The sequence below is a fragment of the Akebia trifoliata genome, chromosome 12 (assembly GCF_017979445.1).
Source record: "Akebia trifoliata isolate Shusen 1 chromosome 12, ASM1797944v1, whole genome shotgun sequence".
Lineage (NCBI taxonomy): Eukaryota > Viridiplantae > Streptophyta > Magnoliopsida > Ranunculales > Lardizabalaceae > Akebia > Akebia trifoliata.
The window spans coordinates 2,104,223-2,131,794 of NC_141386.1; the positions used below are offsets into that span (position 1 = coordinate 2,104,223).

The 27,572-nt window shown below is 35.7% G+C and overlaps 2 protein-coding genes across 5 annotated transcripts in view; one reads left to right on the plus strand and one right to left on the minus strand.

Moving 5' to 3' along the window:
• The window catches only part of LOC147388552 (putative disease resistance protein RGA3), a 59,766-nt gene that overhangs the window by 877 nt on the left and 31,317 nt on the right, over positions 1 to 27,572 (minus strand). Inside the window, exons 1-2 of one of the 4 annotated variants that reach the window (XM_086417960.1) lie at positions 1,678 to 6,215; positions 1,377 to 1,571 (exon numbers count right to left, since the gene is read on the minus strand). In XM_086417960.1, coding sequence (XP_086274086.1) covers positions 1,963 to 6,093 — 4,131 coding nt within the window. In that variant the 5' untranslated portion in view covers positions 6,094 to 6,215 and the 3' untranslated portion in view covers positions 1,377 to 1,571; positions 1,678 to 1,962. Of the gene's footprint in view, positions 1 to 1,376; positions 6,216 to 27,572 lie in introns of those variants that run through there. The other 3 variants (XR_015170492.1, XM_086417961.1, XM_086417959.1) reach the window with 3 other exon arrangements.
• LOC147388553 (putative glutamate carboxypeptidase LAMP1) lies at positions 23,402 to 26,606 on the plus strand. The gene is made up of 4 exons (XM_086418301.1): positions 23,402 to 24,511; positions 25,871 to 25,938; positions 26,273 to 26,354; positions 26,460 to 26,606. Exons 1-4 carry the CDS (start codon positions 23,435 to 23,437, stop codon positions 26,604 to 26,606), a joined length of 1,374 nt encoding a protein of 457 aa, XP_086274427.1. The 5' UTR covers positions 23,402 to 23,434.

The window sequence follows — 27,572 nt, forward strand, 5'->3', positions numbered from 1 at the left end:
GATCATCCCATCGTAGAGATCATCCTCACAAAAAATCAGCTCAATCCGAAACTTCTAACCCATATTTTGAAAATTTATGAATGTTACATTGTTTTTACATATGTTTTTTCATGTCTCTTGATCTATTCCCATACTCCTACATGGGTTAGAAGTTTTGGAATGGGTTGATTTTTGGTGAGGATGATCTCTACACCGAGGAGATCATCCTCACTAAAAATCAGCCCATTCCAAAACTTCTAGCCCTATGTTTACAAGTTGAAAAATCGTGGACCGGCCATTTTTTGTAAACCATTTTTGATGGGGTTAGAAGTTTTGGAATGGGCTGATTTTTGGTGATGATGATCTCCTCACCGAGATCATCATCACCAAAAATCAGCCGATTCCAAAACTTCTAACCCATGTTTTGAAAAATGTTTTGCCAAAATGTTTGGTGCCGAACATTTCCCATATATATATATATATAATTTGAATAATGATTTAGAATACCCATCCAATTCCAATTTCTAAATATCAATTATTTTTATTTTTATATTTAAGTAAGACTAGTATTATTAAGTGTTTTTGAGCTCGCCTCGTGGCATCTAAAAACATGATCCCATGCTATATGGTTGTATAGGACAAAAAAAAAAAAGAAATAATAATAATAATAATAATAAATAAAAATAAATTAGGAGATCAGTGGAAGGGAAGTGCGGTCCATGTCCATTTTCAAGACATTGGATGAAGCTAAAAAAAAAATGGTTTTATTTATTTATTTAGGATCTCAGTTTTTCCCAGAAATCTAGACGACTGTGGGGTTGGATTGCAAATGTTGTAATCCACTTGAGCAAGACGACCCTTGGTAAGAAAGTGTTTTTCATTTTTTTTTTTTTGAGAGCTACTATTGCCACACCAAGTAATTAAATTATATGTGCCACACCAAAAGAGGAAATGTGCACACCATTTATTAAAAAAACAAATTCACACCGTTTTATTTTACTACACACCAATAATTCTTTATGGAAAAAAGAAGCCACTCCCCCTTGATAATAAAGAAGTTGGGGTGCTCCAACTTTTTTTGGAGTTACCACACACCATAATGTTTATTAAAGACTTTGAATTGGTGTGGCAATAGTAAATCCACTTTTTTTTTCCCAACAGAAGTTGAAGTATTTATTTTCTCGAGAAAGATGAAGTGAAAAACAAATAAATTCCTTATATTTATGTACGTGTTGTATTTGGGAATCTAGCTATTTGAGAATACTATTCTCCCATCATCTGAGGAGATGGCATGTGATATGATGTGATGATGAGAGCAAGCCTCAAATCAATCAATTAGGAGTGGAGTTGTTTAAATGTAAAATCTTATATTCTTTTTGATTAAAAACGAACTTTACCTCTCTCAGATTTCGGTGGAGTCATGACGCATGCGTGTCTCTAATATTAAAGTCCATCACTATTGTCCTCTTCATCGCCAAATCTCGATGTTGGATATTCTCATCTGGAAAAACAAATAAATTCGAAATATTTGTGTGTTGTATTGGGAATCTATTTGTATTCTCCCATCATCTGAACCGTTGGTATGTGATGTCCTGTGATGTGATGATGAGAGCCAATTAGGAGTGGAGTTGTTTCTTTTCTTAATTCAAAATTCAAAATTCAAATGTAAAATCTTACTTAATTAAAAACGAACTTTACCTCTCTCAGATCTCGGTGGAGTCATGATGCATACGTGTCTCTAATATTAAAGTCCCTCATTACTCTCCTCTTACGTCGATTCTGTCGATCTCGATGTTGGGGATGTGTGATATGATGCTCCAGTCCTCTCCTACCTCCTTTTGGCAACGTGCTCCCAAAACAGAGCATGAATTAATTTCCAAGTATTGAAGCGAGGTGAGCTGTTTCAGCTCCTCAGACATGCACATCAAGGAATCAGAATCCTCGATTATCAACCTTTGGAGCGATGTAAGATGAGCCAAACCTTCAGGGAGTGACGAATGTGGTGAAAATGATAGACAGAGACTTGAGATTGTTGTTGCTGTTGTTAACTTGGTTGGTGGGCAATGACCTTGAAAGAACACCTACATCCCCTCCTAAACTCAACTCTTCAAGGAGTGGAGGAAGGCATGGTGTCCAACTCAATTTTGGGCAATGATGAATTTTCAAATTCCTTAGTGAAGCAGGGAATATGTAGTGAGGCAGCTCCTTTAACTTGGGGCAATAAGAAAGGCGTAATTTATGGAGAAGTGGCATGATGATGATGATTATATCTCTTCCTCCTCCACTTCCAGCAGCATGTTCTTCTTCTTCCCTTGTCAACATCTCCCACTCCTCCAACTCAAACATCCAACTCAATGTAAAATCCTTCAACTGTGGGAATGCTACCACAACTCTTGATTCTCCACCACTTCTTTTTGTACCATCATCATCAACATCCACATTAATTCCTAAAAACTCAACACCTACACGTTTCACCAATTTCATTCCCCCTATACAGAGGCTTTCAAGGACTGGTAAATTTCCAAGAGCTGGCAAAACCTGTAACTTTGGAAAGTACTGAAGGGATAATTTTCTGAGACATGGCATAATCACTCCATCTTCTACCCTCAAATCCCACTCCTCCAACTCATCCATACCCCTCAATATAAGTTCCTTCAACTGTGGGAATGCTACCACAACTCTTGATTCTCCACCACCTCTTTTTGTACCATCATCATCAACATCCACATTAATTCCTAAAAACTCAACACCTACACGTTTCACCGATTTCATTTCTTCTATCCAGAGTCTTTCAAGGACTGGTAAATTTCCAAGGGCTGGCAAAAGCTGTAACTTTGGAAATCTACGAAGGGTTAATTTTCTGAGACATGGCATAATCACTCCATCTTCTACCCTCAAATCCCACTCCTCCAACTCATTCATACCAGTAAAAGTAAATTCCTTCAACTGTGGGAATGCTACCACAACTCTTGATTCTCCACCACCTCTTTTTGTACCATCATCATCAACATCCACATTAATTCCTAAAAACTCAACACCTACACGTTTCACCGAATTCATATCTCTTATTTCGAGGCTTTCAAGGACTGGTAAATTTCCAAGAACTGGCAAAACCTGAAGCTTTGGAAAGTTCTCAAGGGTTAATTTTCTAAGACATGGCATAATCACTCCATCTTCTACCCTCAAATCCCACTCCTCTAACTCATTCATACCATTCAAAGTAAATTCCTTCAACTGTGGGAATGCTACCACAACTCTTGATTCTCCACCACCTCTTTTTGTACCATCATCATCAACATCCACATTAATTCCTAAAAACTCAACACCTACACGTTTCACCGAATTCATTCCTCCTATCCAGAGGCTTTCAAGGACTGGTAAATTTCCAAGAGCTGGCAAAACCTGAAACTTTGGAAAGTCAGAAAGGGATAAGTATCTGAGACACGGCATAATTACTCCATCTTCTACCCTCAAATCCCACTCCTCCAAGTTATCCATACCACCAATATAAAGTTCTTTCAATTTTGGCGGAAGAATCGGAAGACCATCACTACCTGCAATTCGGCCAAACACCTGACCCATGAATTTAACCTCATCCATGTTTATTATGCTGAGTTTCTGAAGCAATTGAAACTTCCCAAAAGCAGGAAATTGCACACATTTATTGCAATCATTTAATTTAATAATATGAAGATTGGACAATATCGAATCCACCATCCACCTAGGAAACTTAGAACCAAGGTAACCATTTATTCGCAATTCCTCCAATTTTGGATGTGGTTGTAGGCCTTCCAACACACCCTCAATCCTCTTTATCTCACCTTCTCCCATGTTTCCCAACCCATCGCACTCAAATATCAGTTTCAAACCATGGAGATATCGTTTATTCTTCAAGTGTGCTTCATTAGCCTCATTTACATCCGCCACTCTTTCCAACCCAAATATTTCTAGATCCCCTTTGAGGTGGTCGAGATCTTTTAATTCTCCAATTTTGCATCCCCCTCCCGTCACATCGCCAACAATGAACTTACACAATGTTTGAAGGGAGCTTAATCTACCAATTCCTTTAGGCAAGTAGCTTAGTTCATCAGTTTCTTGAATTTCAAGATGCCTCAGGTTAATCATTTTCCCAATCCCTTGAGGTAGTTTACATAGCCTGTTACAACCGTTAAGTTTCAACGTCTGCAAATTATACAATCTGCACATTGTTTCAGGCAATTCCTTTAAACTTGTTCCAGACAAGTCAAAGTATCTTAGATGTATCAACTTCTCAACCTCATTTGGCAGTTCTTCTGGATCCCAGTCGCACAAAGATAGTTCTCTAAGACATGTGAATCGACAAAACAAATCAGAAAGAGCTGGAATAGATTGTGATGCCCATACATTTTTATCGATGATGAGAGTGCGTAGATTCTCTGCCTCGTAAATGGAAGGATGGATGGAACTTAAATTTGTGACCTGTGTAACGTTTAAATGGCGGACCTTCTTGTTATTGTTGTTGAATTCTGTGTTATTATTATCCATGATAAAGCATTCAGTCTTCGTAAGAAATTGGGCAAAATCGTGAATAAGATCATGCATCTCGCAGTCAATTACGTTTCCATCGTCATCTCGTTCTATGTTTTGGAAAAATGAGCGCATCAGTAGTTCATTGAAATATTCAGCGCCCACTACTTCCAATTCTGTACTTCTCGCGAAGTTAAGAAGACCCTGTGCCATCCACAACTTGATTAAGTCATCCTTTATTATCGTATGATCTTTTGGAAAAACAGTGCAATACATGAAGCAACGTTTCACATCTGAGGGCAATGCATAATAACTCAACAGTAGAGCAGGCAAAACACCTTTTTTAACCTCTTTTAATTTCCATGCATCACTTTCCAAGACTTGTTCCCACTCTCGTCTGATTTTTTTGAAGAACATGAGACCTCCCAAAGCCTTGACGAAAAGAGGCACACCCTTGCACTTATTTACGACGTCCACGCACATATCTTTCACTTTATCACAATCTTCTTTGCTCCATCCTCGAAAAGCAATACTTTCAAACAATTCCAAACATTTCTCCTCGGACAATTTACCCAGATCATGAGTGTAGGCCGAATCCATTATTGATGCAACTATTTCACTGCGCGTAGTAACGATAACTCTGCTTCCTGGTGCACCATCCTTGAGAGCAAGCTTCAACCGATCCCAGTCGGCGTGATTCTCGGTCCACACGTCATCCAGCACGAGTAGAAACCGCTTTCCCGTGACAGATTTACGTAATTCTTGATGTAAATCCTGCAATTCAATGTTTTTAGAGACCTTAGCACCAGCACCTTTAATAATCGCTTTGGCAATCCTTGTTAAATCGAAAGGATCAGATACACACACCCACATTGTCTTCTCGAAATGGTTTTTCACCTTATCATCATTGTAGACCATTTGGGCAAGAGTAGTCTTCCCAATTCCCCCAAGTCCACATATAGAGATGACAACAGGGAGAACATTAGGTGTTTCTTGTTGACTACTACTCTCGCTCAACAACTTGCTCAGTATAATATCTTTGTCGTCGGCACGACCACGAACTTGTAATGCATCAATCAGAGAGCTAGTCATTCGAAATGTTAGTGGTTCCGCAGTAGTAGTCCTCATCCCACTACCAATAAGCTGGAACTGGTCTTTCTCCTTTGCAATCACATCTAGTCTGCCCTTTATATCTTTTATCTTATGGCCGATGCTACGACGTAAACAAACTTGACTGAAGCAATTCCAATTGCAATTGCAAAGAGAGAACAAATAAGAGCATACCTTCCCTAATAAGCCAACTCCCTCGATTTCCGATCTGAGAATTTCAGTGCTCCATTCGTCCAACACATCTTCCATGTCGTAGAGCACATCTTTGAGTTTTTCTAACCAAAGCTTCACCGTTTCCTTATTGACTTGTTCCTCCTCTGCATCTGTGAGTACAGCTTGAATATATTCGAGTGTAGAAGTAAGCTTTTCAACTTCTTGAGGGGTACCCAACACCAGTCTCACCTCTTTCTCCGCCACTTTAAAGATGACGGATCCCGCTTCTTTAGAGATAAAAGAACCCAATTCCTTCAAAACAGTGGAAATGAGAGCATGCGCCATACTTGGAAATGAGAGAGAAAGTTGAGGCAAATTGAGGAAGATGAAACAAGTAATGAGGATGAAGAGTGAAAGTCAACAGATGAGGAATGAAATATTAGAATCTATTATTGGTTAGGTGGGAAACTAAAGCAATCAATTATTTAACAACGACATGTGGTGTGTATTGCCCAATTATTTTGTACAATTATTAATATTAGGGTCAGAAATGAATCCTACGGTGGCTTATGTGGTGTGTATTGCACCGACATCTCTCTCGCGTATGTGCTTATTTTACTACTGCACGGAGGTAAAGCAAATAAGGTTTTTAAAAAGGTAATTTAGTAAAATCCTTATAAATTGACGATATTAGTTTGAAAGAACTTCTATTCGCACCCTAACTTTTATTTTTTACTCTCCAATTTAAAATAAAGAAAGAGTGCTGATTTTTTAACTCACTTTGACAGACTAACTCATCCACGCTGCATGTGCAAGAATCTTAGATTTTTTTTCTTCCTTGGAATATACAATTGTATATGGTGTCGTGCACATTATCGTAGATGTTTTTTCGTAAGATACGAGTAAAAACCATCTACGATTATATGCACACCACTACTAATTTTTTGTCGCGCTTGTGTTTCCGTTTGTGTCCTTCCAACATTTTCCCTACTTATTTGAATTATTTCTAGTAAAGAGGCCATCATCTCTTTTCATAAGAGTTATTATTAGCACTCCAACTTTTACTTATCAAATCTTAATTAAAAATAAAGAATTTTTCTCAAAACGTTCACAACTTTTGTTCAAATTTCAATTTCAATACTCTGTTGATTTTAATTTCAAAAATATGTATTTCAAGTGAATTTGTCATTTTTATAATCAATGAATTCACTTGTATATCCACAAATTCATAAATATTAAAATTGACAAAGTCACAATCTCATAGATTATAAAAATGACAACTGCATGTTTTAGAAATTAAAATGAATTGTGTATCTGACTCAGCACAAAATGCAGAATCACCCTTCTTCTATTTATTTTTAGTAGATTTTTTTATTTTTAGGATTTAAGATTTTATTTAAGCCTAATCATAATTATAAACAACTATTAAAATTATGAATGATTGTTGTAATGTTTTGTAATATTGAGATATAATTTGATGCAAACCTCTCTAACATTTGAATGGTGAGTTTTAATCTTTAATTATGGGATGATAAATAATTTTAAAAATCGGATTGTAATAAGTAAGAGTTGGGGTGCCACTAATGCAGTTTTTCTTTAATTTTTTATTTATTTTGAAAGGGACGTGTGAAAGTACTCTCAGTGGCATGTGGTGTGTATCTCACATCCTGACATGTGGTGTCTATTTTACCGACATCTCTCTATTATTTTTACCCAACACCACTGAGGTTGGTAGGTAGGTTTTTTTATTACCAAAAAAAAAAACCCTTACATCGCTGTTGTGTGCAGGAGAGAGGGCGAGAAGATTGAGAGTACTCTGATAAAGTTTGTACAATTATTAATATTAGAGTCAGGAATGGATCCTATGCTGGCATATGTGGTGTGTATTGCACCGACATAGCTTATTATACAACCACACATAGGTAAAGCAAATAACGCTTTTAAAGGGGTAAATTAGTAAAATCCTTATAGAGTGATAATATTAATTTTAAAAAACTTCTATTGGCACCCTAATTTTTATTTATTACCCTCTAATTTAAAATAAATAAAGAGTGCTGATTTCTAACTCACTTCGACCGACTTACTCAAAAACTCATCCACGCTACATGTGCAAGAACCTTAGATTTTTTTTCCTTGGGATACACAATTGTATATGTATTATGGGGATTGCAGTTGTGTATCCCAAGGAAACATTTATGGGTCACATCAGTAGAGTTCGGGGAATCTGTTAGAGGAGAGTTAGAAAATCATGACTCTTTTTTTAACCTATGAGTCACTCGTGAGTTCATCACTTCTAATATCTACGAATCCGAAGATATACCTGCGAATTCATTGATTATTTTAAAGGTATAAATTCTTCAACCCATGAGATAACGACATGTGTCACTAAGGAATGAGATGGTTCACAGGGTACATTCCTCTAACATGTGTGTGTGTGTGTGTGCAATTGCTCGGGTGGTTCATCGAGGGAGGGGGCTCAAACGAAGGTTGGGGAAACAGAGTTTCATGGATGGAAAGGATTCTAATCCCTAGAATTTCGGGATTTAGATGACTGAATTAGAAATGATCCCAAAATAGAAAGGGATAAGGAAAGAAAATGTGCAAAGTAGCAACTCACTCTCTATAAATAAAGACCAACCCCCACATCAAAGGTACGCAATTTCTCTGCACTAAAATCTTGTCAAATTTTCTCTGGAACTTAGGCATCGAAGACTTTGTGGAACAGGGAATAGGGAAGATCTCGAGGAGTAGCATAACATTCAATCAAAAGAACGAGAATCTCTAGGTGATCACAAAACACGCCTCCACATTTATAAAAGTGACAAATTCACTCGAAATCCATGTTTTCGGAATATTCTAATAATATGTCTATTATAACATTGAATTATTTTCTTGTGAAGATTTGGATAAAGATTAGACTAAATTAAGATAAACTAGATATATTGGAATTTACGAATTATTACAATTTTTCGAGTATTTTATGTGTAAACTCAATTATGTTTTTGTGTAATTAGAGATCTAATAATAAAAGAATTGTTTATTTATCATGGTATTAGAGTCATTGTTGATTCCAATCCTACAATTGGGCCAATCATATTCTTGATTCCCATTCAAACGGATTACTTCAAATATTGAAACTAAACCAACCAAAAATATCTTAAACTTGATTACCTAGTTCTGGGCTTAGCCTTGAAACTTTGATGCAAAAGCCTAGAATGGTAAGCACAAATCAACCACGGCCACTAAGTGGGATTAAAACCTGGGTAGGTTGGAGGGTCAACCCAGGCTCAACCCAAGTTGTAGAACTCTCAACCCGACCTCAACTCAACCTGACCATCGGGTTAGAGCTCAACCCAGGATTGAGCTTCTAAAGTCGGGTTGAATTTGGGTTGGGGCCAAGTTAGGTAATTTTGGGCAGGCTGCACGGGTTGGGCTCATTGAACAAGCCTAATTTCACCTTCATCAACACATAAATTTTATTTTATAACCTAAAAAATAATTACAATATAAAAAAATAAAATCACTAAATAAATTTGCACTCAACCTCCAAGTCCATTAATTTTTATATTATAATTTTCCCCCTTAATTTTATAGATATATTTAGAAAAAGAAAACTAATATACATATTTTTTAAATAAATAAAAACATTTATATGTAAACATATATCATCGGGTTTGGGTTGAGATTTCCTAGCCCACGCTCGACTCATTTTCCATATAACCCAACCCAGGCTTGCCCATCAATCGGGTTGAGCCCGGGTTGAGATTAGGTTAGCCCGCCCAAGTTGCAACCCTACCAACAAGGATGACTGTCTCAACATTTTGGAACCTGACACTGTCAGTTTCAATTAATTTATCGGGTTTGTGTCCCAATTTTGAACCTACCCTCAACATCATCGTCAAAAGCTCATCTAAATTTGAGGTTTGCGGAACAATTCACACTCATCTAATAGGTTTTGGTTCTACGTAGTTTGTTACCTCAATTGAACAAGATTCAAGTCCATTGGAACTGGGATTGAGATGCACCTATAATGCTAAAGATGTCACATTCCTTGAATTGGATCCAGTGGGATAATTTAACGGGTCAATTCGATCCATTTATATCTTCCTACTCGCTTCTTCACTTCGTATATTGAATTAGATTAAGATCAAATGAAGTTCTTATTGGATTTGTACTAATTTAGCACCAATCCGACTCAAACATGATCCATAGACAGTCCAATAAAAATCAGCCTTATTGTTTTTAGATCATCTGATCATGTTCATCTTGGGCCATAATTGAACACCAATGGGCCTTGTCTATTTAGAAATGAAGAAAATTAACGCTTCAGTTATCCCGAAAGATTGTGCCACATGCCCTTTTTACCAACGAATTTGACTGTCAATCAGTCAATGGATTGGATTCTGATCAGATTGGTACCAAATGATAGGGTGTAAAATGAGCCCATTAGCCTAGCCAATCCAAAAAAGTAAGGGCCTGTGTGGATTGACTTTTCTAAGTACTTCTGACTTTTGCGGGGAGTCAGAAGCACTTTAAAAGTGCTTGGATAAATTACTCCCGGAAAGAATTACTTTACTGTGGAGTCATTTTAGTGCTTTTTCACGAAATACCGATGGTGCTACTTCTCTAAACTACTCTTGTCCGGAGTCACAAAACATTGTCAAAATGAGAGATTAGGACAAGTATGCCCCTCATAAATTTTGAAAATTATAAATCTACCCTCGAAAAGGCAATTGAAATAATATTATATTACTATCCAATGATATGATCATAGTCTTTTGGTGTAACATTTGGGACAAGTATACCCCTCATAAATTTTAAAAATTACAAGCATGCCCTCAAAAATGCAATTGTAGTAATATTATATTACTATCTATTGATGTGGTGGTAGTTTTTTGGTGTAACATTTGGGACAAGTATACCCCTCATAAATTTTAAAAATTACAAGCATGCCCTCAAAAATGCAATTGTAGTAATATTATATTACTATCTATTGATGTGGTGGTAGTTTTTTGGTGTAGCATTTGGGACAAGTATGCCCCTCATAAATTCTGAAAATTACAAGCATATCCTCAAAAATGCAATTAAATAATATTTTATTATTATCCATTGATGTGGCAGTAGTTTTTTAATTTAGCATTTGAATTTGGATTTCTAGCTCCCCCAATTGCTCACTCAATGATTTATCCATGAGCATTCCAACCATAGTTGAAATTTTCTTATTGGAAGATTGATGTGAATTACACACAAATTTACTATCCATTGATGTGGTGAAAGCTTCTTCATATTTTTAGTGGTTGTATATATTTGCTCACAATATTTTTTATTTATTTATAATTGTTGAGTGTTTATATTAGTTTTTATGGATAAAAATAATAACTTCCATTTCTTTTGAAGAATAATTTGTTGAGTTATAATGTTAAAATAGTAACTGATACTTATTAGGACATTTTGATCATTTAAACAGAATTCAAAATAGTTTCTAAACACAAAACCCTCAAAAGTACTTCTAACAGTACTTTTTAGAACCTACATCCAAACACACAACAGTTATCCACCTACTCCAGACAGTACTTAAAAAAGTACTTATGTTCTAAGTACTTCTGGCTCCTGTATCCACACAGGCCCTAAGATCTTGGGCCTTGTATTCACCATTAAGGTATGGCAGGCCATGGTTATCAGATCATCAGCCCATTGAGCTAGGATTTAGGGTTTTGGCTTGAAAAGAAAGTCGAGGATAAGCTTTTGAAAAAACATTGAAGCGGGCAGGCCGCTTTAAAATTTTGGTAGAACCCTCTTTGGAACATCACAAGTGACACCCATTGAGGGTTAGCTAAGATGGTAAAAGCGTCTGTGTTTGCTCCCAAGGTCGTGTCTACTAATCTCTGCATGCCCTTCCACAAAAATGTGGCTACTTAAATGGTGTCACGTGACAGGGTGGGATGGAGCATGATGTCCAGGGAGTCCTGATGGATAAGGTTGTTGTATGGGTTGGGAAAAGCACTATGGACCGTGCACAACCCTCTAGCCACAAGGATACCTTATTTCAAACAACAACCTAAAAACACAACCTTTTCTATTCATTTCACATCCCTACTTTTTCATTAATATTTGAGACGCCTCCTTTGAGACACGACGTGTAATCCAAAAAGAGGGTTCTACAAAAATTCTGAAGCATCATCCTCACTTCAAAGCATGGTTTTAAATCCCGCATGAGACTGAAATGATTCGTCTGAGTAATCTCGGTCTCATTCAACAACGATACAGATATACATTGTGTCTCAACATTCCCATCATGTCACAAGATAAACGAGATGTCTAGGACATTTTTTGAAAATCTCGGTCGAGTGATTTGGGATTTTATTGATTTTGATTAAATTTTTAATTTTTTTTAATTTAAATATTTATTGATATAATGATTAAACATTTTCTAATCTATTTTATTTTATTAAAAATATATAATTATTTTAATTTAAATACATGTAAATAAATCATTATAAATCGAGTTAAATTGGTTCGTTTTGTCTAAGACAACTCGGTTTTGTCCATGGACGAGACGAGACATCAAATTGAGTTTTGTAACCATGCTTCAAAGTCAGACTCATAAGCTTTAAGCTAAAGGACTATTCTATTTGCACCCACAATTTCTGCTCAGTACACACACTTTCCTCTATAAATCTCACTCCAAAGCTATCAGTTTTGTTCAGAGAGATAATTCTAACTCTTAACCCATCTTGAGACCTCTTTCCATCTCCTTCTTCTATCTCTCCCTCCCTCACTTCTTCAATTTCAATTTTAGAAAACCCCTAAGATGAAATGCTCACCCTCCCCTACCTGCAGTAGATTAGACTTCGATTTGGTCGAAAGGGTAAGAGTTGTATCCATTTTCAAAAGAAAATCATTTTAAACCTCTAACACTTTGTGCACCCACCACAAAAAACTTATTTTGATGCTAAGGTATTTGGGCCTTTCTTTCATAAGAATGGGCCCATAACCACGAAAGCCTAAAGTCTTCAATTTTTTTTACTTTAAGGTAAAGTCATGGTTGAGATTCCTTTTCTCAATGGGGTGATTCTTGTGACTTATAACCAAAATTAATGTCCCCTTTCGCTTAGGGGGTACAAATTATACTTCTTAACTTTATTTCCTTTTTTCCTCAAATGACCATACTTTGAAGGTTACCACCTACAGTGGAAAGGGAGGGGTGCCTAACACCTTCTTCGATCTCTAATCGAACCACTTACCTAGATCTTAGGTAGTCCGGTTATTTATCCGTACAAAAGTCACTAATCAAAACTATTTTTCTCAACATCATATTTTGGGTGCTCATTCACATCCTTTAAAAAACAAAGAATGGCGACGACTCCAAATCCACATGGTGGTGATAAAAAATCTATCACTATTGGCCCAAAAAAAAAAATTCTACTCTTAGTTACCGCCACATGGGTAAAATCTTGGCTCTACCCCTTTTCTTATCTATATATATCATACACTAAAGATTATATTGGCATTCCCAACTTTTTATTATAACAAATCAATTATAGAACTAATAGTTAGGGTGCAACTTGGTCCGATTCAAACTGAGAACCGAATCCCTATGCAATATATATATAATTATGAATTATTTTAGGAGTTAGGGCATAGATTCGTATTTTTTGTCAGGATAAACTAATGACTTTTTATGGATATATTAGTAATTATTGTATGAAATTTTATGTTTATTATATGTTTGTTTTTTCCTTAAAAAAAATTACTTACAATTTGTAGAATATTGGCAATCCATAGAACTAAACCGAACCAAACCAACTTTTGTTCAATTTGGATTGGTTTGGTTCCAATGGACTTTGGTTCGGTTCTGGTTCTCATTTAGTGGAACCAACATAGGTCGGTTTAGTTTTAATTTGACCTCAAGCCAAACCAAGTTGCACCCCTATTTAATAGGGGTGGAATTGATCTTATTTATTTTTCTTTACTTACAACCACCCCCCCCCCCCCCCCCCCCCCAAATCATGTCTTCTCCCATTTATGTTACAATTCCCGAGACCCAAAGATAGAGACCGAAAGAGAGGATAGAGAGCATAGAAAAGGGTAGACAAAAAGAGGTAATTAGAACATTAATCAATTAATTAATGTCTATATCCATTTTGGTGTATTGTACATAAATTTATGAATTGGGCTACAAAAATAAAATGTTGATGTGCCAATTTATCTATTTTACCATATAAACACCTCTTGATGAGTTTCACCAAGCATGACAATACATAATGGACTGATCTTCCATGATAGCTTAATAGATTACAAATTGTTAATAGTTATAATTATGTGTTCAATTTTTTTTTTCCTTCTTCTACTTCATATATAGTTCCAACAATTTTTCATGATTCTTTAGTTTCATTTGGATCTAATTTAGGTGAATCTTAATTCACCTTAGGCATCGTTGCAGTGTCCATTTTACTACCACCAGGGTATATAACAAACCTTTCATGGAAGCTTGGGGGGTTCAAGCTGAATTTGCTCACAAAACAAGTCTCTATTGCTATTGGTTGAAACCTAATTTTGGGGTGTACGCTGTCAACACAGATGGGTCTTTTTTGACCACTAGAGGAGGGTTTGGGGAATTATCAGGGACCAAGATGGGGAGATGTTGGCTTCTATGGCTGAGTGTGAAGATCCTAAATATGTCCTTCATGGGCTTAGGCTAACTTTGGGTAAGGGCTTCACTAGAATCTTGGCTCAATCCAACTCCAAGCTAGCTGTCAAAGTGTTAAATGGTAGATGGAGCTCCCCATGGAGAGTTCTTCATTTTATTTTGTCGATCAAGAGTCTTTTGCCAAGTTTCTAGGAAGTTTCATTTATTCATGCCTTCAAGAAAACCAACAAGGCGGCAGACTTTCTTGCATCTTCTCTTGATACAGTGAGTTGCTTAGAAATTGATTGTGACTCTCTTTCTAGCACCCTTGTTTCTCTTATTTCTCAGGATCAAAGGGATCTCCTCTTCCTGAGGTTGTAGCTGGTCTGGATCTGCCTTAACCTTGTTGACCTTTCAAAAAAAATTTATTTATTTTTATCTCAAGTTCCTTAGATGACAAGTCAAAGCTTAATTTAGAAACCCTAGACCACAAGGTTGATTATGTGAGCTCATCACCACCACTTAACAACATTTTTCTCATGCAACCTTTTCTCCATTTTCAAAAGAGTACTGATTTACTAACTAAACCTGACAAAATAACTCAAAAACTCACTGACTGTGGCATGTGCAAGAATCGTAGATTTTTTCCCTCGGGACACACAACTACACATGTTTATGGGGATGTGCAGTTGTGTATCCTGAAGGAGAAATCTACGATTTTGGCACATGCCACAGTCAGTGAGTTTTTGAATTTGTCTGTCACAGTTGAATTAGAAAATCATTATACTTTCCAAAATCTCTAATCCCACCAAAGATGACTCAAACAAATATTTTTTAAATAAAGGAAAAAAAAAAGAAAAGAAGAAGAATAAGAAAAGAAAGAAAAGAAAAGTTAGGCAACCCATTAAGGAGAAGTGGGTCCTGACCAAAACCCATATTTTAATCTTCAACACTTACATCCATGTGTGTGTGTATTTTATTTAGTGTTTAACGAGCACATTACAATTAAGAACAATCATAACATGCATCATACAACCAACATCACCTAAGATGGCACAAAAAAAAAAAAAAAAAGAGGAAAAGAAAAGAAAAATAAGGAAACCGATTAAAGAGAAGTGCGTTCTAATTAAAACCCATATCTTTTTTTGATAGGTAAATGTTTGGTTAGTACAGGTAATACTGTTAATGGTAAGTAGTTAGCATAAGAAGAGGATTGAGCCTAAGACTTGGGAACAATCCTCCACAAGTCTTACCACTTAGCTAAGTGGCACTTCTTAATCAAAACCCATATCTTACTTATTCTTCAACACTATTACAATTAAGAAGAACCATAACATCATGCAAACCATCACTCATGAGCTTCAAAAAGACTTAACAATATTGTAACAAATATAATTAAGAATAAGGGTTAGCTAGAAGGTGGTCACCACTTCAGGTTTTAGGTTATGCTGTGCATTAATTAAACAGGATTTTTCAAGATCTTTATGGGCTTTTTAATGTAGCTTCAGAGCCGACCAATTAAGAGTTGTGATAAATTGATGTGCCAAAACACATACGGTCTCTACATGATTGACATGGCAAATGCACCGAACTATAGATCTTTTCCCTTGTGTATCCCGAAGAAAAAGTTATATGGTTTTATGCACTTGTCATGTCAACCGCGTATAGATGGCCTACGTTTTAGCGCGTCAGTTTATCATTAGTCACCGATCAATGCAAGAAACATTCTCTAAGGGCATGTGAACCCTAGTCAATGGGACTCTGCATGACTTGGTGCTTTGCATGTGTTACCTTTCTTTCTTTCTTTTAGGCAATTGGGCTTATTATTGGTGTAAGCTTTTGAAATTTTAAACATTTAAAAGCTCCATCATCCTATATCAAAAAAATGACACGTGGAAAATATTTTCTCATCCACTGACCACACATAGGGTCCACCCACATGGTAGACCTTACCCAACAAAAATCAGCTTGATTGATGATATCTAGCTGTTTGATACAATTTCATCATTAACTTGAATTACAGCCCTAGCCCATGGGTAAAAGGGTTGGGCAAGCCCATGATGATAACGCTCAAATCCAAGGATCACCAATCAGTGTTCCACCAAAGGATGGACCAAATGTTAGAGAGGATAAAGAGAGTGGGCCCATTCAACACTCAATGACTTCAGATCATGATAGAATTGTCCTTGTGATATTCTTTTTGATGCACTGATAAAATAAGTAAATAAATAAGATATTGATTTTGATGTAATGAAAAGGGTTGGCCATGGGAAGGTAAGTGTGATTGTTGAAACATTAGTGGATTAACATGGAATTATGCCAAACCTTAGGGGGGTAAAAGTGTAATTTATCCTAAAACATTTGAAAAAAAAAATTTACATTACAAAAATCAACCAAGCACAAGAAATGATTTTGCAAGAGATTCCTAGGGGTCACCAAGCAACAATAAATTTGCAGTGCAAAACATTTGCAAATGAAGATGTTTGTTGCATACCAAGCAAGACCTTAAGTTATGTTTGGATTGAGAGAAGTGGAGAGAAGAGAAACTCAATTTCTCTCAACCATGTTTGGATTGACAGGAGAGAACTTGGGACAACTTTGAAATTTTAAAATATCGTAAAAGTGATCTAGGGCAAAGTTAGAATTATAAAATATTTTAAAAGGGTTTCCCTTTATTTCTCTCATCTTCTCTCCACTTTTGGAGAGAAAGAAAACTCATCTTTTTTTCTCTCCAATTTAAGAGAACTAAAATACAAGATCATTTTTATAAGTAAGTTAAAAAATACAAACATTTCATATCGGTTTTGGGCATTGACTTCCAAAAGCATACAAGGGAACAAATACAACAACAAAATTGTTTGTTTTTTCCAAAAATTCAAACTATATGAAGGGTTCCATGATTAATATATTGTTGAATAAAGCTCAAATTATATGAAAATGTGAAAAATTGGACAAATTGCAATAATAGCAAGGGAATCTGATGAAAATAAGACGTTGAACACAATCAGCCTACCAGAGTACCATTGGAATTTATGAATTTCCAACTACCTTTTATAAAGTTAAGTGGGTCAATGATTATATTTATTTTAAACAAAAAATGACAGTCGCAAGTTATCAAGGACTACTTAGTTTTGGAGAACTTTAGACCAGTAGGCGTGCAAATAACTTATAAATAATTGGCTAATCTCTAACATAGAAATATCATACCCAACCTCTAAGGCACAAATCTATACGATAAAACACAATGGTTCTCTTCCCAATGTTTATCCCTCACATAAGTAGGGGTTAGGATTTAATCTCCTCACAAATCTTGAGAAAAAATTTCAACTTTTTTCCTTCTCTCATCTCTTTCCAAGAATACCCCTTCAAATTTAGAATCAAGATCCAGAATGGTGTTCTGTTCCCATAGAATAGGAACACTATCTACGTGGCACGTTTTGATAGGAGTTTAAAACGCGTTTGGCTTCCAACAAAACTGTTTTCTATAAAGCACATGGCCCGATGTGTTAATCTCCAACCAAAACGTGCCACATAGACACTATATGTTGCTATAGGAGCATGATATCAATCCGGATTGCAACTCTCAACTTAATCGCCTTTTCTCTTCTACACCCTTTCCAATAATACCCCTCCAACTTTATTCTCTTACCTCTTCTACCCCTTTTCCAACAATACCCCCATAACTTTATTCTGTTTCCTTTATTACCCCCTTAACCCCAAAGAGGATGACGCAAACTCTAGTATTTGATATTTATCACCGATCAAATAAAACAGTGATTATTGGGAAGATTGCAATCACCAATGGGGGTGATATGGAAATCTAGGAAATTACAATCAAGATATCAAACTTGTCTCCCCAGGATATAACATACCTGCAACCAATGCTCTTCGTTGAAAGAAACAGAAGATATCTTGTACCAATGAAAGTGAAGTACTACCTCCGAGAACACTACTACCACTACCGACCTACCCATCGATCATGCTAAATAGAAATGATTGCAGGGGCTCCACCTATTCTTCTTGTTACTTGGATAAAGCTAATAAATTATTCTGAACCAACAATGGTCTAAAAAAAAAAAAAAAAACAATCTCCCCTTACAATGGCCCCAACAAACAGAGGAAGATTACTAGGAAATGAGCTACTAGAGTATCTATACACCCTGAATCAGGAATCCTATTTCCAACCCCTAAAGCAATGGATCGCTCTTCTTGATTTTTCTCTCTTGTGGTTAAGTTCAGATCAGCCCTTTTAAACCAACTGAGTTTCCAGCCAAGCTCATATCAATTGAATCGATGAATTGTTTTCAATAGATTGGAAAAAATCAAGTAACACCATTACTAATTCAAACTTGATAAACTTATAAATGCTTATCGAATCACCCATGACCTCGAGTTTGTCTAAAACACAAAGATCATCAAATCCAACAAGGAATATATCAAATTATCAAATGGATCAACTCTTATTCAATCTATTACCAAATAAAAACATCAAAGACTAAACCCGAAATAAATTATCACCCATTACTAATTCAAACTTATAGATATCAAACAGACCCATATCCTCAAATTAGTTTTAAAACTCAAAGATCACCAAATTCAAAAAGGAATATGTCTAATCATCAAATGGGTCAACTCTTATTCGATCTATTACCAAATAAAAAAATAAAAAACTAAACCCCAAATAAACTAACACCCATTACCAATTCAAACTTATAAATCGTTATCGAACCAACCCATATCCTCGAAGCAGTCTAAAAACACAAAGATCATCAAATCCAGTAAGAAATATATCAAATTATCAAATGGGTCAACTCGAATTCATTCAATAACCAAAAAAAAAAAAAACACTAAACCCCAAATAAATTAGGACCCATTACTTATTCAAACTTATAAATGATTATCGAACCGACCCGTATTCTCGAATTAGTCTAAAAACACAAAGATCATCAAATCCAATAAGGAATGTATGAAATAATCAAATGGGTTAACTTGATTTCAATCTATTACCAAATAAAAACATCAAAAACTAAACCCAAATAAATTAACACCCATTACTAATTCAAACTTATAAATGATTATCGAACCAAACCATATCTTCGAATTAGTCTAAAAACGCAAGGATCATCAAATCCAATAAGGAATATATCAAATTATGAAATGGGTCAACTCGAATTCAATCTATAACCAAACAAAAACACCAAAACTAAACCCCAAATAAATTAACACCCGTTACTAATTCAAACTTATAAATGATTATCAAACCAATCCATATCCTCGAATTAGTTTACAAACACAAAGATCATCAAATCCAATAAGGAATATATCAAATTATCAAATGGGTAAACTCGAATTCAATCTATAACCAAGTAAAAACATCAAAAACTAAAACCTCATACCTGTAGATCCATGACCAACCGAAGAAACTACAAGGATACATAGTTTAAGCACCAGAAGAACTAATTGCATCCCCATCTTTCTCCTGAAGAAAAAAGAGGAGATCCAGTCTCCAAATCACCCACCCACCCACTTCAAAGAATGAGAAAAATAATTAAAATGGACCGAACAAACTGAAACAAAGATGGGTAATCTTCAAGGAAGAACAAAAGGAAGGTTAAACTAGAGAGACCCACATATAGTGAGTGAAAAGCAATGAGAAGGTGATTTAATTAAAACCAAGTAAAGGGTTGTGAGAGAAGAATCTAAAGTTTGGGTTTTTGAGATAAAGCTCTGAAATTTGCTTAAGTTTAAGATTGCCATGAAGAAGATGCGAGAAAACGTTTCTCCCGTGTGTTGTCACGAGTTATAGAATACGATTGAAAGTGAAGAAAGGTTAAAGAGAAAACACTCCCACTGCGGTAGAGAGGGAAAGAAGATTCTCCAAGTGTATTATTTACAGCGGGGAGAGAGGATTACATGTTAAAAATGTTGAATTTTTTTGGATTTGTATAATGGGATTGCTTGACCTATGTTCTTCTTGATCTCTTTAATGGCGTTAAAATATTAAGAGGTGTGATAAGGGTCAAATGGCCTTAAAAACAATGCATACTTTTCCTACTAAATTAAAGGTTATAATTTTTTTTAACATTTAGATTTAGGAAATCTAAGGTATTTGGTTGGAGGGCCCCTAGCTCCCTACTCTCCCTCCAATAGCACTATGGCATGCATTTAATAGAGTGGGGCCTAATTTTTAATGGGTCTAACCTAAAAAAGCTTCCCTTTCAATTGGTGATTCTTCCATTATCTAAATATTTTTATGGACCACTTGTCAATAGTGTGATTAATTATTTATATGACCTATCAAGTACCCATATGATCTATTGATTTATTTAATTGAAAAAATTACTTAAAAGACCATAGTGGAATGATTTCTTTCTAATTAGTCCTTGATTTTAGACGGGTTATTTGATAGTCCATATTTAGTAAAACTTTCTTTTCTTAATGGTCTCTCAACCTCCTCAAGTTATAATATTTTTGAAATAATTAAACTACCTCCTTTTCATCTTCTTCACATACATAGGTATTTCAACTACAGTTTCAATCATTTTTGACAATTTTTTATATATTGTGAATGACAACTGAAAGATTCATAAAAGAATCTATGTCTTAACTCCTAAAATAATTCATAATAATTATTATATACATATATATTTATTTATTTCATAAGAGTTCATTTCTCAGATTGGATTCGGTTCTAAATAAGCTTGATTTGAGAGTCGAACCAAATTAATCGATTCTCCATTTTTGTAATCCGGAACTAAAGCACAACTTGTTCTAAATCGAATCAAACCACCCTAAAGCTATCGATTTGGTTCAGTTCTCGATTTGAATCAAACCAAATTGCACCCCTAACTAAAAGGGTGAAATTGTATTTTGAGGATGATATGGTTAAACTTCATCAAAAAGTGGTATTTATGAAGATGATCAAATTATTGAAGGTCAAAACATATGTACCCACAAATAAAGAAGAGAGATTTACTTGACAAACCCAACTATTGCATTTTTATTATAAAAACTCTCTTGGAATTTTGACAACTCCAAGCAAACCTTATTTTATGAAGTTTGTTACTCACTAAACCTCATTTTATCAAGTTTGTTACCGAGCAAACCTTGCAATGGGATCCATATCATAAAATTTAAATTTATGCAGTTAATTTGTTACTTAACATACATTCGAGTGGATTCTAACCACATCAATTTGTCGCATCCAAAAACATGATCTGATATCATAGGGTTTTAAAGTCCAAAATTCTAAGAACTTTAAAAAAAATTGAATAACAAAAGTTAATTTTCACCCTTGTTTTGAGTTTAAATTTGGGAGTTTGGTAGCCATCAATTTTCAACACCTACGATGAAGCTCATAAAGATTTTATTTTTTGAATTTGTTCTTTTGATTCTAAATTTTTCCATGAAACCTAGAAGTCTGTGTTGTTGGATTGCTAATTTGATTATCCATGTTAGTCCAAAGACCCTTTGTAAGATTTGAAATCTTACTAAATTAGTCATAGTAGCATGATTCATAAGGTAAGGTTTGTTAAAGTAACAAACTTGATAAAGTAAGCTTAAAAATAGTACGAAAACATATTAAATATGAAGATATAACCATGTGTTAAAATTCCTCAATGGTACCCTCCAATGGCAAGAGACACATCAATGGTGCTAATGTCTGACACCATTTTCATTATTAAAAAAAAACTCAAAAAGCTTTGCTAATTATATAATTAGTTGATAACTTCAAGATAAGATACAACTGTACCCTCTTGATAACATCCGTGATCCATCCCTTGTGCCTAGAAATATCTAAAACTTTTTCTTTCCTTCCAATAAGAGATTTGGATGTTAAATTATAAATAGAAAAAATAGGAATTGTCAAATGAAATGGAGCAAACCTAAAATTATTTTTGTCCTGATCCATTAATTTGGGAATCAGATAAAAGATTTGAGTTCCAAGAAAGATCTAATTTGAAAATGATTCAATTGATAATTTATTGGATAGATTTTGGATAAATTCCAATCTAACAACGAACTGATCCATTAATATTGGATTTGGATCGCATGGATTGAAGGACCACCTATTTATTTTTAGATGACAAGATGTCTTTCCCATAGGCCCGATTAGCAATGGTGAGGCAACTAAACTCTTAAACACCATACCTCATCCAAAACCCTAGGATACATTCAATACCACACTTGTTGTGAGTGGTCGACAAGGGGTTTTAACTCAAAACCTCCATCTTTTTGGAGGGGGCTTGGCCTCTACGCACCCCATTTTTATGCCATGTGACATGTTTGGGGATCCACTGGTAGTATGGATATGTGGTCCATCTCTGTGAACTTAGGATTGACAATGATCCGAAATATGCCTGATGTCTAAACTGGTTCGGAAAAACATGAAAAATAGGATTAGAATCTTAGATTCGAAATAATTCCGAATCTATCCCAGTCTGCTCCGAAAAAAATCTGATTCGAACATATTTTAATATTTTTATTATTATTCTTAATTTTATATAAACACATTTTAGTCTTTTTGATTTCTCTCTACATTTGTAGTTGAAAATTTTAAAATGTTATATGATTTTATATTTTTTGAGCATTGGTCCTTCGAAAATAAGATATGTGTTCAGATTGGAACGGTTTCAGATTAAGGATGAAATGAAGCGGATCGGATTCGATTCACATATTCATTGATTTATTTGAATCGGATACATATTTAAAAAAATTCGGATCAGTATTGAAATGTTATTAATCCGGTACTGAATTGATCCATTGTCAGCGAATTTGAACCAACACACAAAAGATTAGTATGATTGGTGATGTGCATGCAATGATTATAGTATTGTCTTAAGAATGATTTCTAATCATTGGATATAAATTTTTTTTCAAGAGAATAGATCTAGTGGATACAAGTTATCAAACATTATGATTTTTGGTAATTAGGTTGAATAAGGCATGAACCACATATCCAACGGTTAACGGTCCAAAAAAAAGTGTCACGTGGCATAAAATGGGATGCCACCTGACCTTGATTAGGAACGGGAAACCTGACTGGATCCCTACCTCATGCAAACTTTGTCTTTGTTTTCTTCCCGAGAAATCCAAAGCCATTCTTCCCAAAACCTGCGAACCCCACTGCAAATATTCACCATAACCATGTCTTCTCTTCAATCAAGCAAGAAGTCAATTTCACTACTGTACTTCAAACCCACCATCACCAACACTCTACTCTTTGCCACGTGTCTCTCAATCCTCCTCTTCACCATCTCTCCAACTCCGAAGTCAACGTATCACTCCCTCTTCACATCCACTTCTTATACATCCAACTACACCATATCAAACCACCTCCACACCCTCACACGTAGACCCCACGTAGCCGGCTCTCAAGCCAACGCCGATACAGCCGCTTACGTTCTCTCCACCTTCGCTTCTTTCTCCCTCTCTTCCCGTATCGTATCCTACCACGTGTCCCTCGCGTACCCAGTCTCACGTACCTTAACACTCACACGCCCACTCCAATCAGACCCACCAATCAACTTTGATCTTAATCAAGAGATTTATTCCGGTGATCCGTACGCTGACGTGGCAGACGAAGTACTCCCCACTTTCCATGCCTACGCAAGGTCGGGTACGACAGTTGGACACGTCACGTACGTGAATTACGGACGTGTCGAGGATTACGAAACGTTGAAAGAGATGGGTGTGTCCGTGTCGGGTACGGTTGTTTTGGCGCGGTACGGGAAAATATACAGAGGGGATATTGTACGGAATGGGTATGAGGCAGGGGCAGTAGGTGTTGTGGTGTATACAGATAGGAAGGATTATGGTGGGGTGAAGTGGTTTCCTGAGGACAGGTGGATGCCACCTAGTGGGGTCCAGGTGGGGTCTGTGTATACTGGGGCCGGTGATCCAACTACACCGGGATGGGCAAGTTCCGGTGATTGCGAAAGGTTGTCGGAGATTAAGGTTGATCGGGGAGGGGATGTTCCGATGATACCGTCGTTGCCTATATCGTGGGCTGATGGCGAGGTCATCATGAGATCGATTGGTGGACAAGTGGCAAATGATGATTGGCAGGGCGGCGACGGCTCTCCTGTTTATAGGGTTGGCCCAGGGCCTGGGGTTCTTAATCTCACATACATTGTAAGTAAAGTACTTAAAAACTCAAAATTCAACTAAAATTTGGTTCATTTGGCATTTATTTATTTATTTTTGTTAATGTGCAATTGTGCATTTTAGTTATATTTATTTTGGCGAATTAGGATGACTGTAAATGTTCAATGTTAATAAAGTGATCACGAAGATATCTACACCTTCAATAAAAATCATAGAAGATACTCAACAAAACTGCTGTTGGTCTCATTAGGTCCTCAATTTCTTTTATATTAGATTAGATTGGTTGTTGTACATATCAGTGCAACACTGACTTCTAATCTCTTAAGTTTCACTCCCGCCGTATAGAAGTCATCTCCTAGTTGTGTGTATATTGGTGTCCACTACTAACCCCAAGGGGTTGGCCTGGTGGCAAGCCGAACCTTGATAAGTTCCTCAGGAAGAGTAGGTCAACCCTTGACTTAACTTGTTGCACGTAGGACTTTCTGAGGGGGCGGTGTGTGTGACCGTGGGATAAGTCCCACTCGAAGGGTGGGGATATCCACGATATAAAAATAAAAAATAAAAAAATAGTGCCCACCACCACATGGATGTCCCCTATAACATTAAGAAGATAGTTCGTTTGTTTGTTTTTTTCTATTTTTCTTATCGTGGGTGGAGACTAATCACACGGTCACACGCATTGCCCCTCGGAAAATCGTACGTGCAGTTGGTTGAATCGAGGGTCAATTGGACCTTGGGGGGTGGTCCCAAGGATTTCAATGCTTTGTGGGGTTTCGAATACTTGATCTACCCTTCCCGAGAAGCTTATCAAGGCTCAACTTGCCATTAGGCCAACCTCTTAGGGTTAAGAAGATTGTTTGATTAATTGTGAAAAAAAAGTGCAATCCAACGGAGAAATTGGAAATAAAGAGTGTAGAAATTGAGAAGATCAATCCAAGGCAAATGTACTATTGTTTTAAACTAATATTTACCCCTAACACATTAAACACGATCAATAATGGGTTACTGGTAAAATTGGTTCCAATTTACAACGGATCAAATCTGAATTCTTGTGATAGATTTTCTGAATCTATTCATGCTTCTCCAATTATAAAAATATTAATAAATCAATTTGACAAAGTAATGAAATTATGGGAGATAGAAACAAGGATTTTCCGATGAAAATTACTCCTTTAAATAAATGAAGAAATGATGCCTGAGAAACCCTTTAAATTTGAAGGATAAGGGTCCATGATGCCTAAGAAACCCTTTAAAAAATAAAATTTCTTTGCACAACATTGAAACAACTTTTTCATGGTAACGGTTGGACTGAAAATGGTTCTAATCATTAGCTTTAATTTTAAATTCTTTGTTTTTGCTGAATTGGTTTCTTTGATTGATTTTCAGGGGAGTAATGTTATAAACACAATCCAAAATGTTATTGCTGTAATTGAAGGAGTGGAAGAGCCTGATAGGTATCTTTGAAACCTTAGTAACATCAGTTCTAAATCATTCATGATGAGTTATTCAAAAACTACTTGATAGGGTCAATCAACAAATCATTAATCAGGATCATGGAGTCCGCTCTTATGTTTATGTTGATAGCTATAACTATAGTTTTATATTATGGATACTAATTTGTGTTAATGGGTTCTTTAAGCTTGAGTTGCAGCATTGAGCTTATTATACTAACAACAATATAAGTGGATGCATCCTTCCTTCGATGTTTCAAAAGAGTCGAAAAATTATACCTAATTCTTATATTTATGTATTAATGAACTCTAGACATTGTGTGGTGATTACTGACAGATTTGTGATTCTTGGTAATCATCGTGATGCATGGACATTCGGGGCAGTCGATCCTAACAGTGGAACTGCAGCTTTGTTAGAGGTTAATTATTTTGGGTGCCACAACTTCTTTTGCTTGTAAATGTGTTGTTTGTAGTTGGAAAATAATACCTTATAAACACTTGTATTAATTCGTCAGCTGATTTAGGTTGCGGAGAGGTTTGGTAAGCTACAAAAAAGAGGATGGAGGCCTAGACGAACCATTATTTTGTGCAATTGGGATGCCGAGGAGTGGCTTGGTATGTCTTTCGCGGACTCTGTCCCTTTTGTGCCATTCACACACACACATACATAAATCACATTTGTATTCTTAATTAAATTTATAATGTCTGCTCATGTGGTGCAGTTGCAACTAAAACTAATACAATATTTTTGCAGATAGGTTCGACTGAATGGGTTGAAGAGAATAGGGAAATGTTGGCATCTAGAGTTGTTGCTTATTTGAACATAGATTGTGCAGTCGCTGGAGCAGGATTCCATGCCTCTGCGACCCCTCAACTTGACGAACTACTCAAACGAGTTGCTCAAAAGGTCTCTCAAAAGGGATTATGGGATCACTTTCTCTTGATTTATCAGTATATTAGTTGAAGAATACAAGTGTTTGCTTTTGGTTGCTAATATTGTTTTTGATGTTGTTCATTCGACTAGGCTATAAGTTTCTCTTTCTCTAACCCAATTTAACGACATTTTCTTTTTACTCTTTTTGAAGGTCCAAGACCCTGATAATTCCTCTCAAACCATATAAGAGTCATGGATTGGTTCATGTGATTTCCCCATAGTAAGTAGTATTTAAAAGTGCGACTACATTTGAGTGATTTAAGTAAAACTGTAATTCACTCATAGTTACAAAAAATGGCCCTTTTTCCCCCAAAAAAGCTGGGTTTAAAAAAAGTTTTTTGTCTCTTGCAATTAAAATAAGCTTTTACATTTTGATTGTATTATTTTTTTTTTTCAAAAAATGTTTTTTAAGTTGTTTTTTTAACACATTTTTTAGGACCGTTGTTAAGTTTTGTGGCCTCATGGTTGTCTGTGCTTTGGTACATGGATATTGTTTAATGTTTCGATATAATACATAATATAGGATTTAGAGATTCATTAATGTAGATTAGTGTGGATTTACGAATACTGTCTTGATATTATGGTTGTTAATTTTTCAATTGTGTGTTGTTTTGTTCGAAAGATAGTTGATTATAATTTTTTTTTAGCATCACCGCATATATTATTATGTGTCGAAATATGTTATCATGTAATAGATATTCAT

Coding starts and splice junctions, on each gene's coding strand:
- LOC147388553 (XM_086418301.1), top strand. CDS start 23,435: ATGCAAACTTTGTCTTTGTTTTCTTCCCGAGAAATCCAAAGCCATTCT. Junction 24,512..25,870: donor TTCTTAATCTCACATACATT/GTAAGTAAAGTA, acceptor ATTGATTTTCAG/GGGAGTAATGTTATAAACAC. Junction 25,939..26,272: donor GGAGTGGAAGAGCCTGATAG/GTATCTTTGAAA, acceptor GATTACTGACAG/ATTTGTGATTCTTGGTAATC.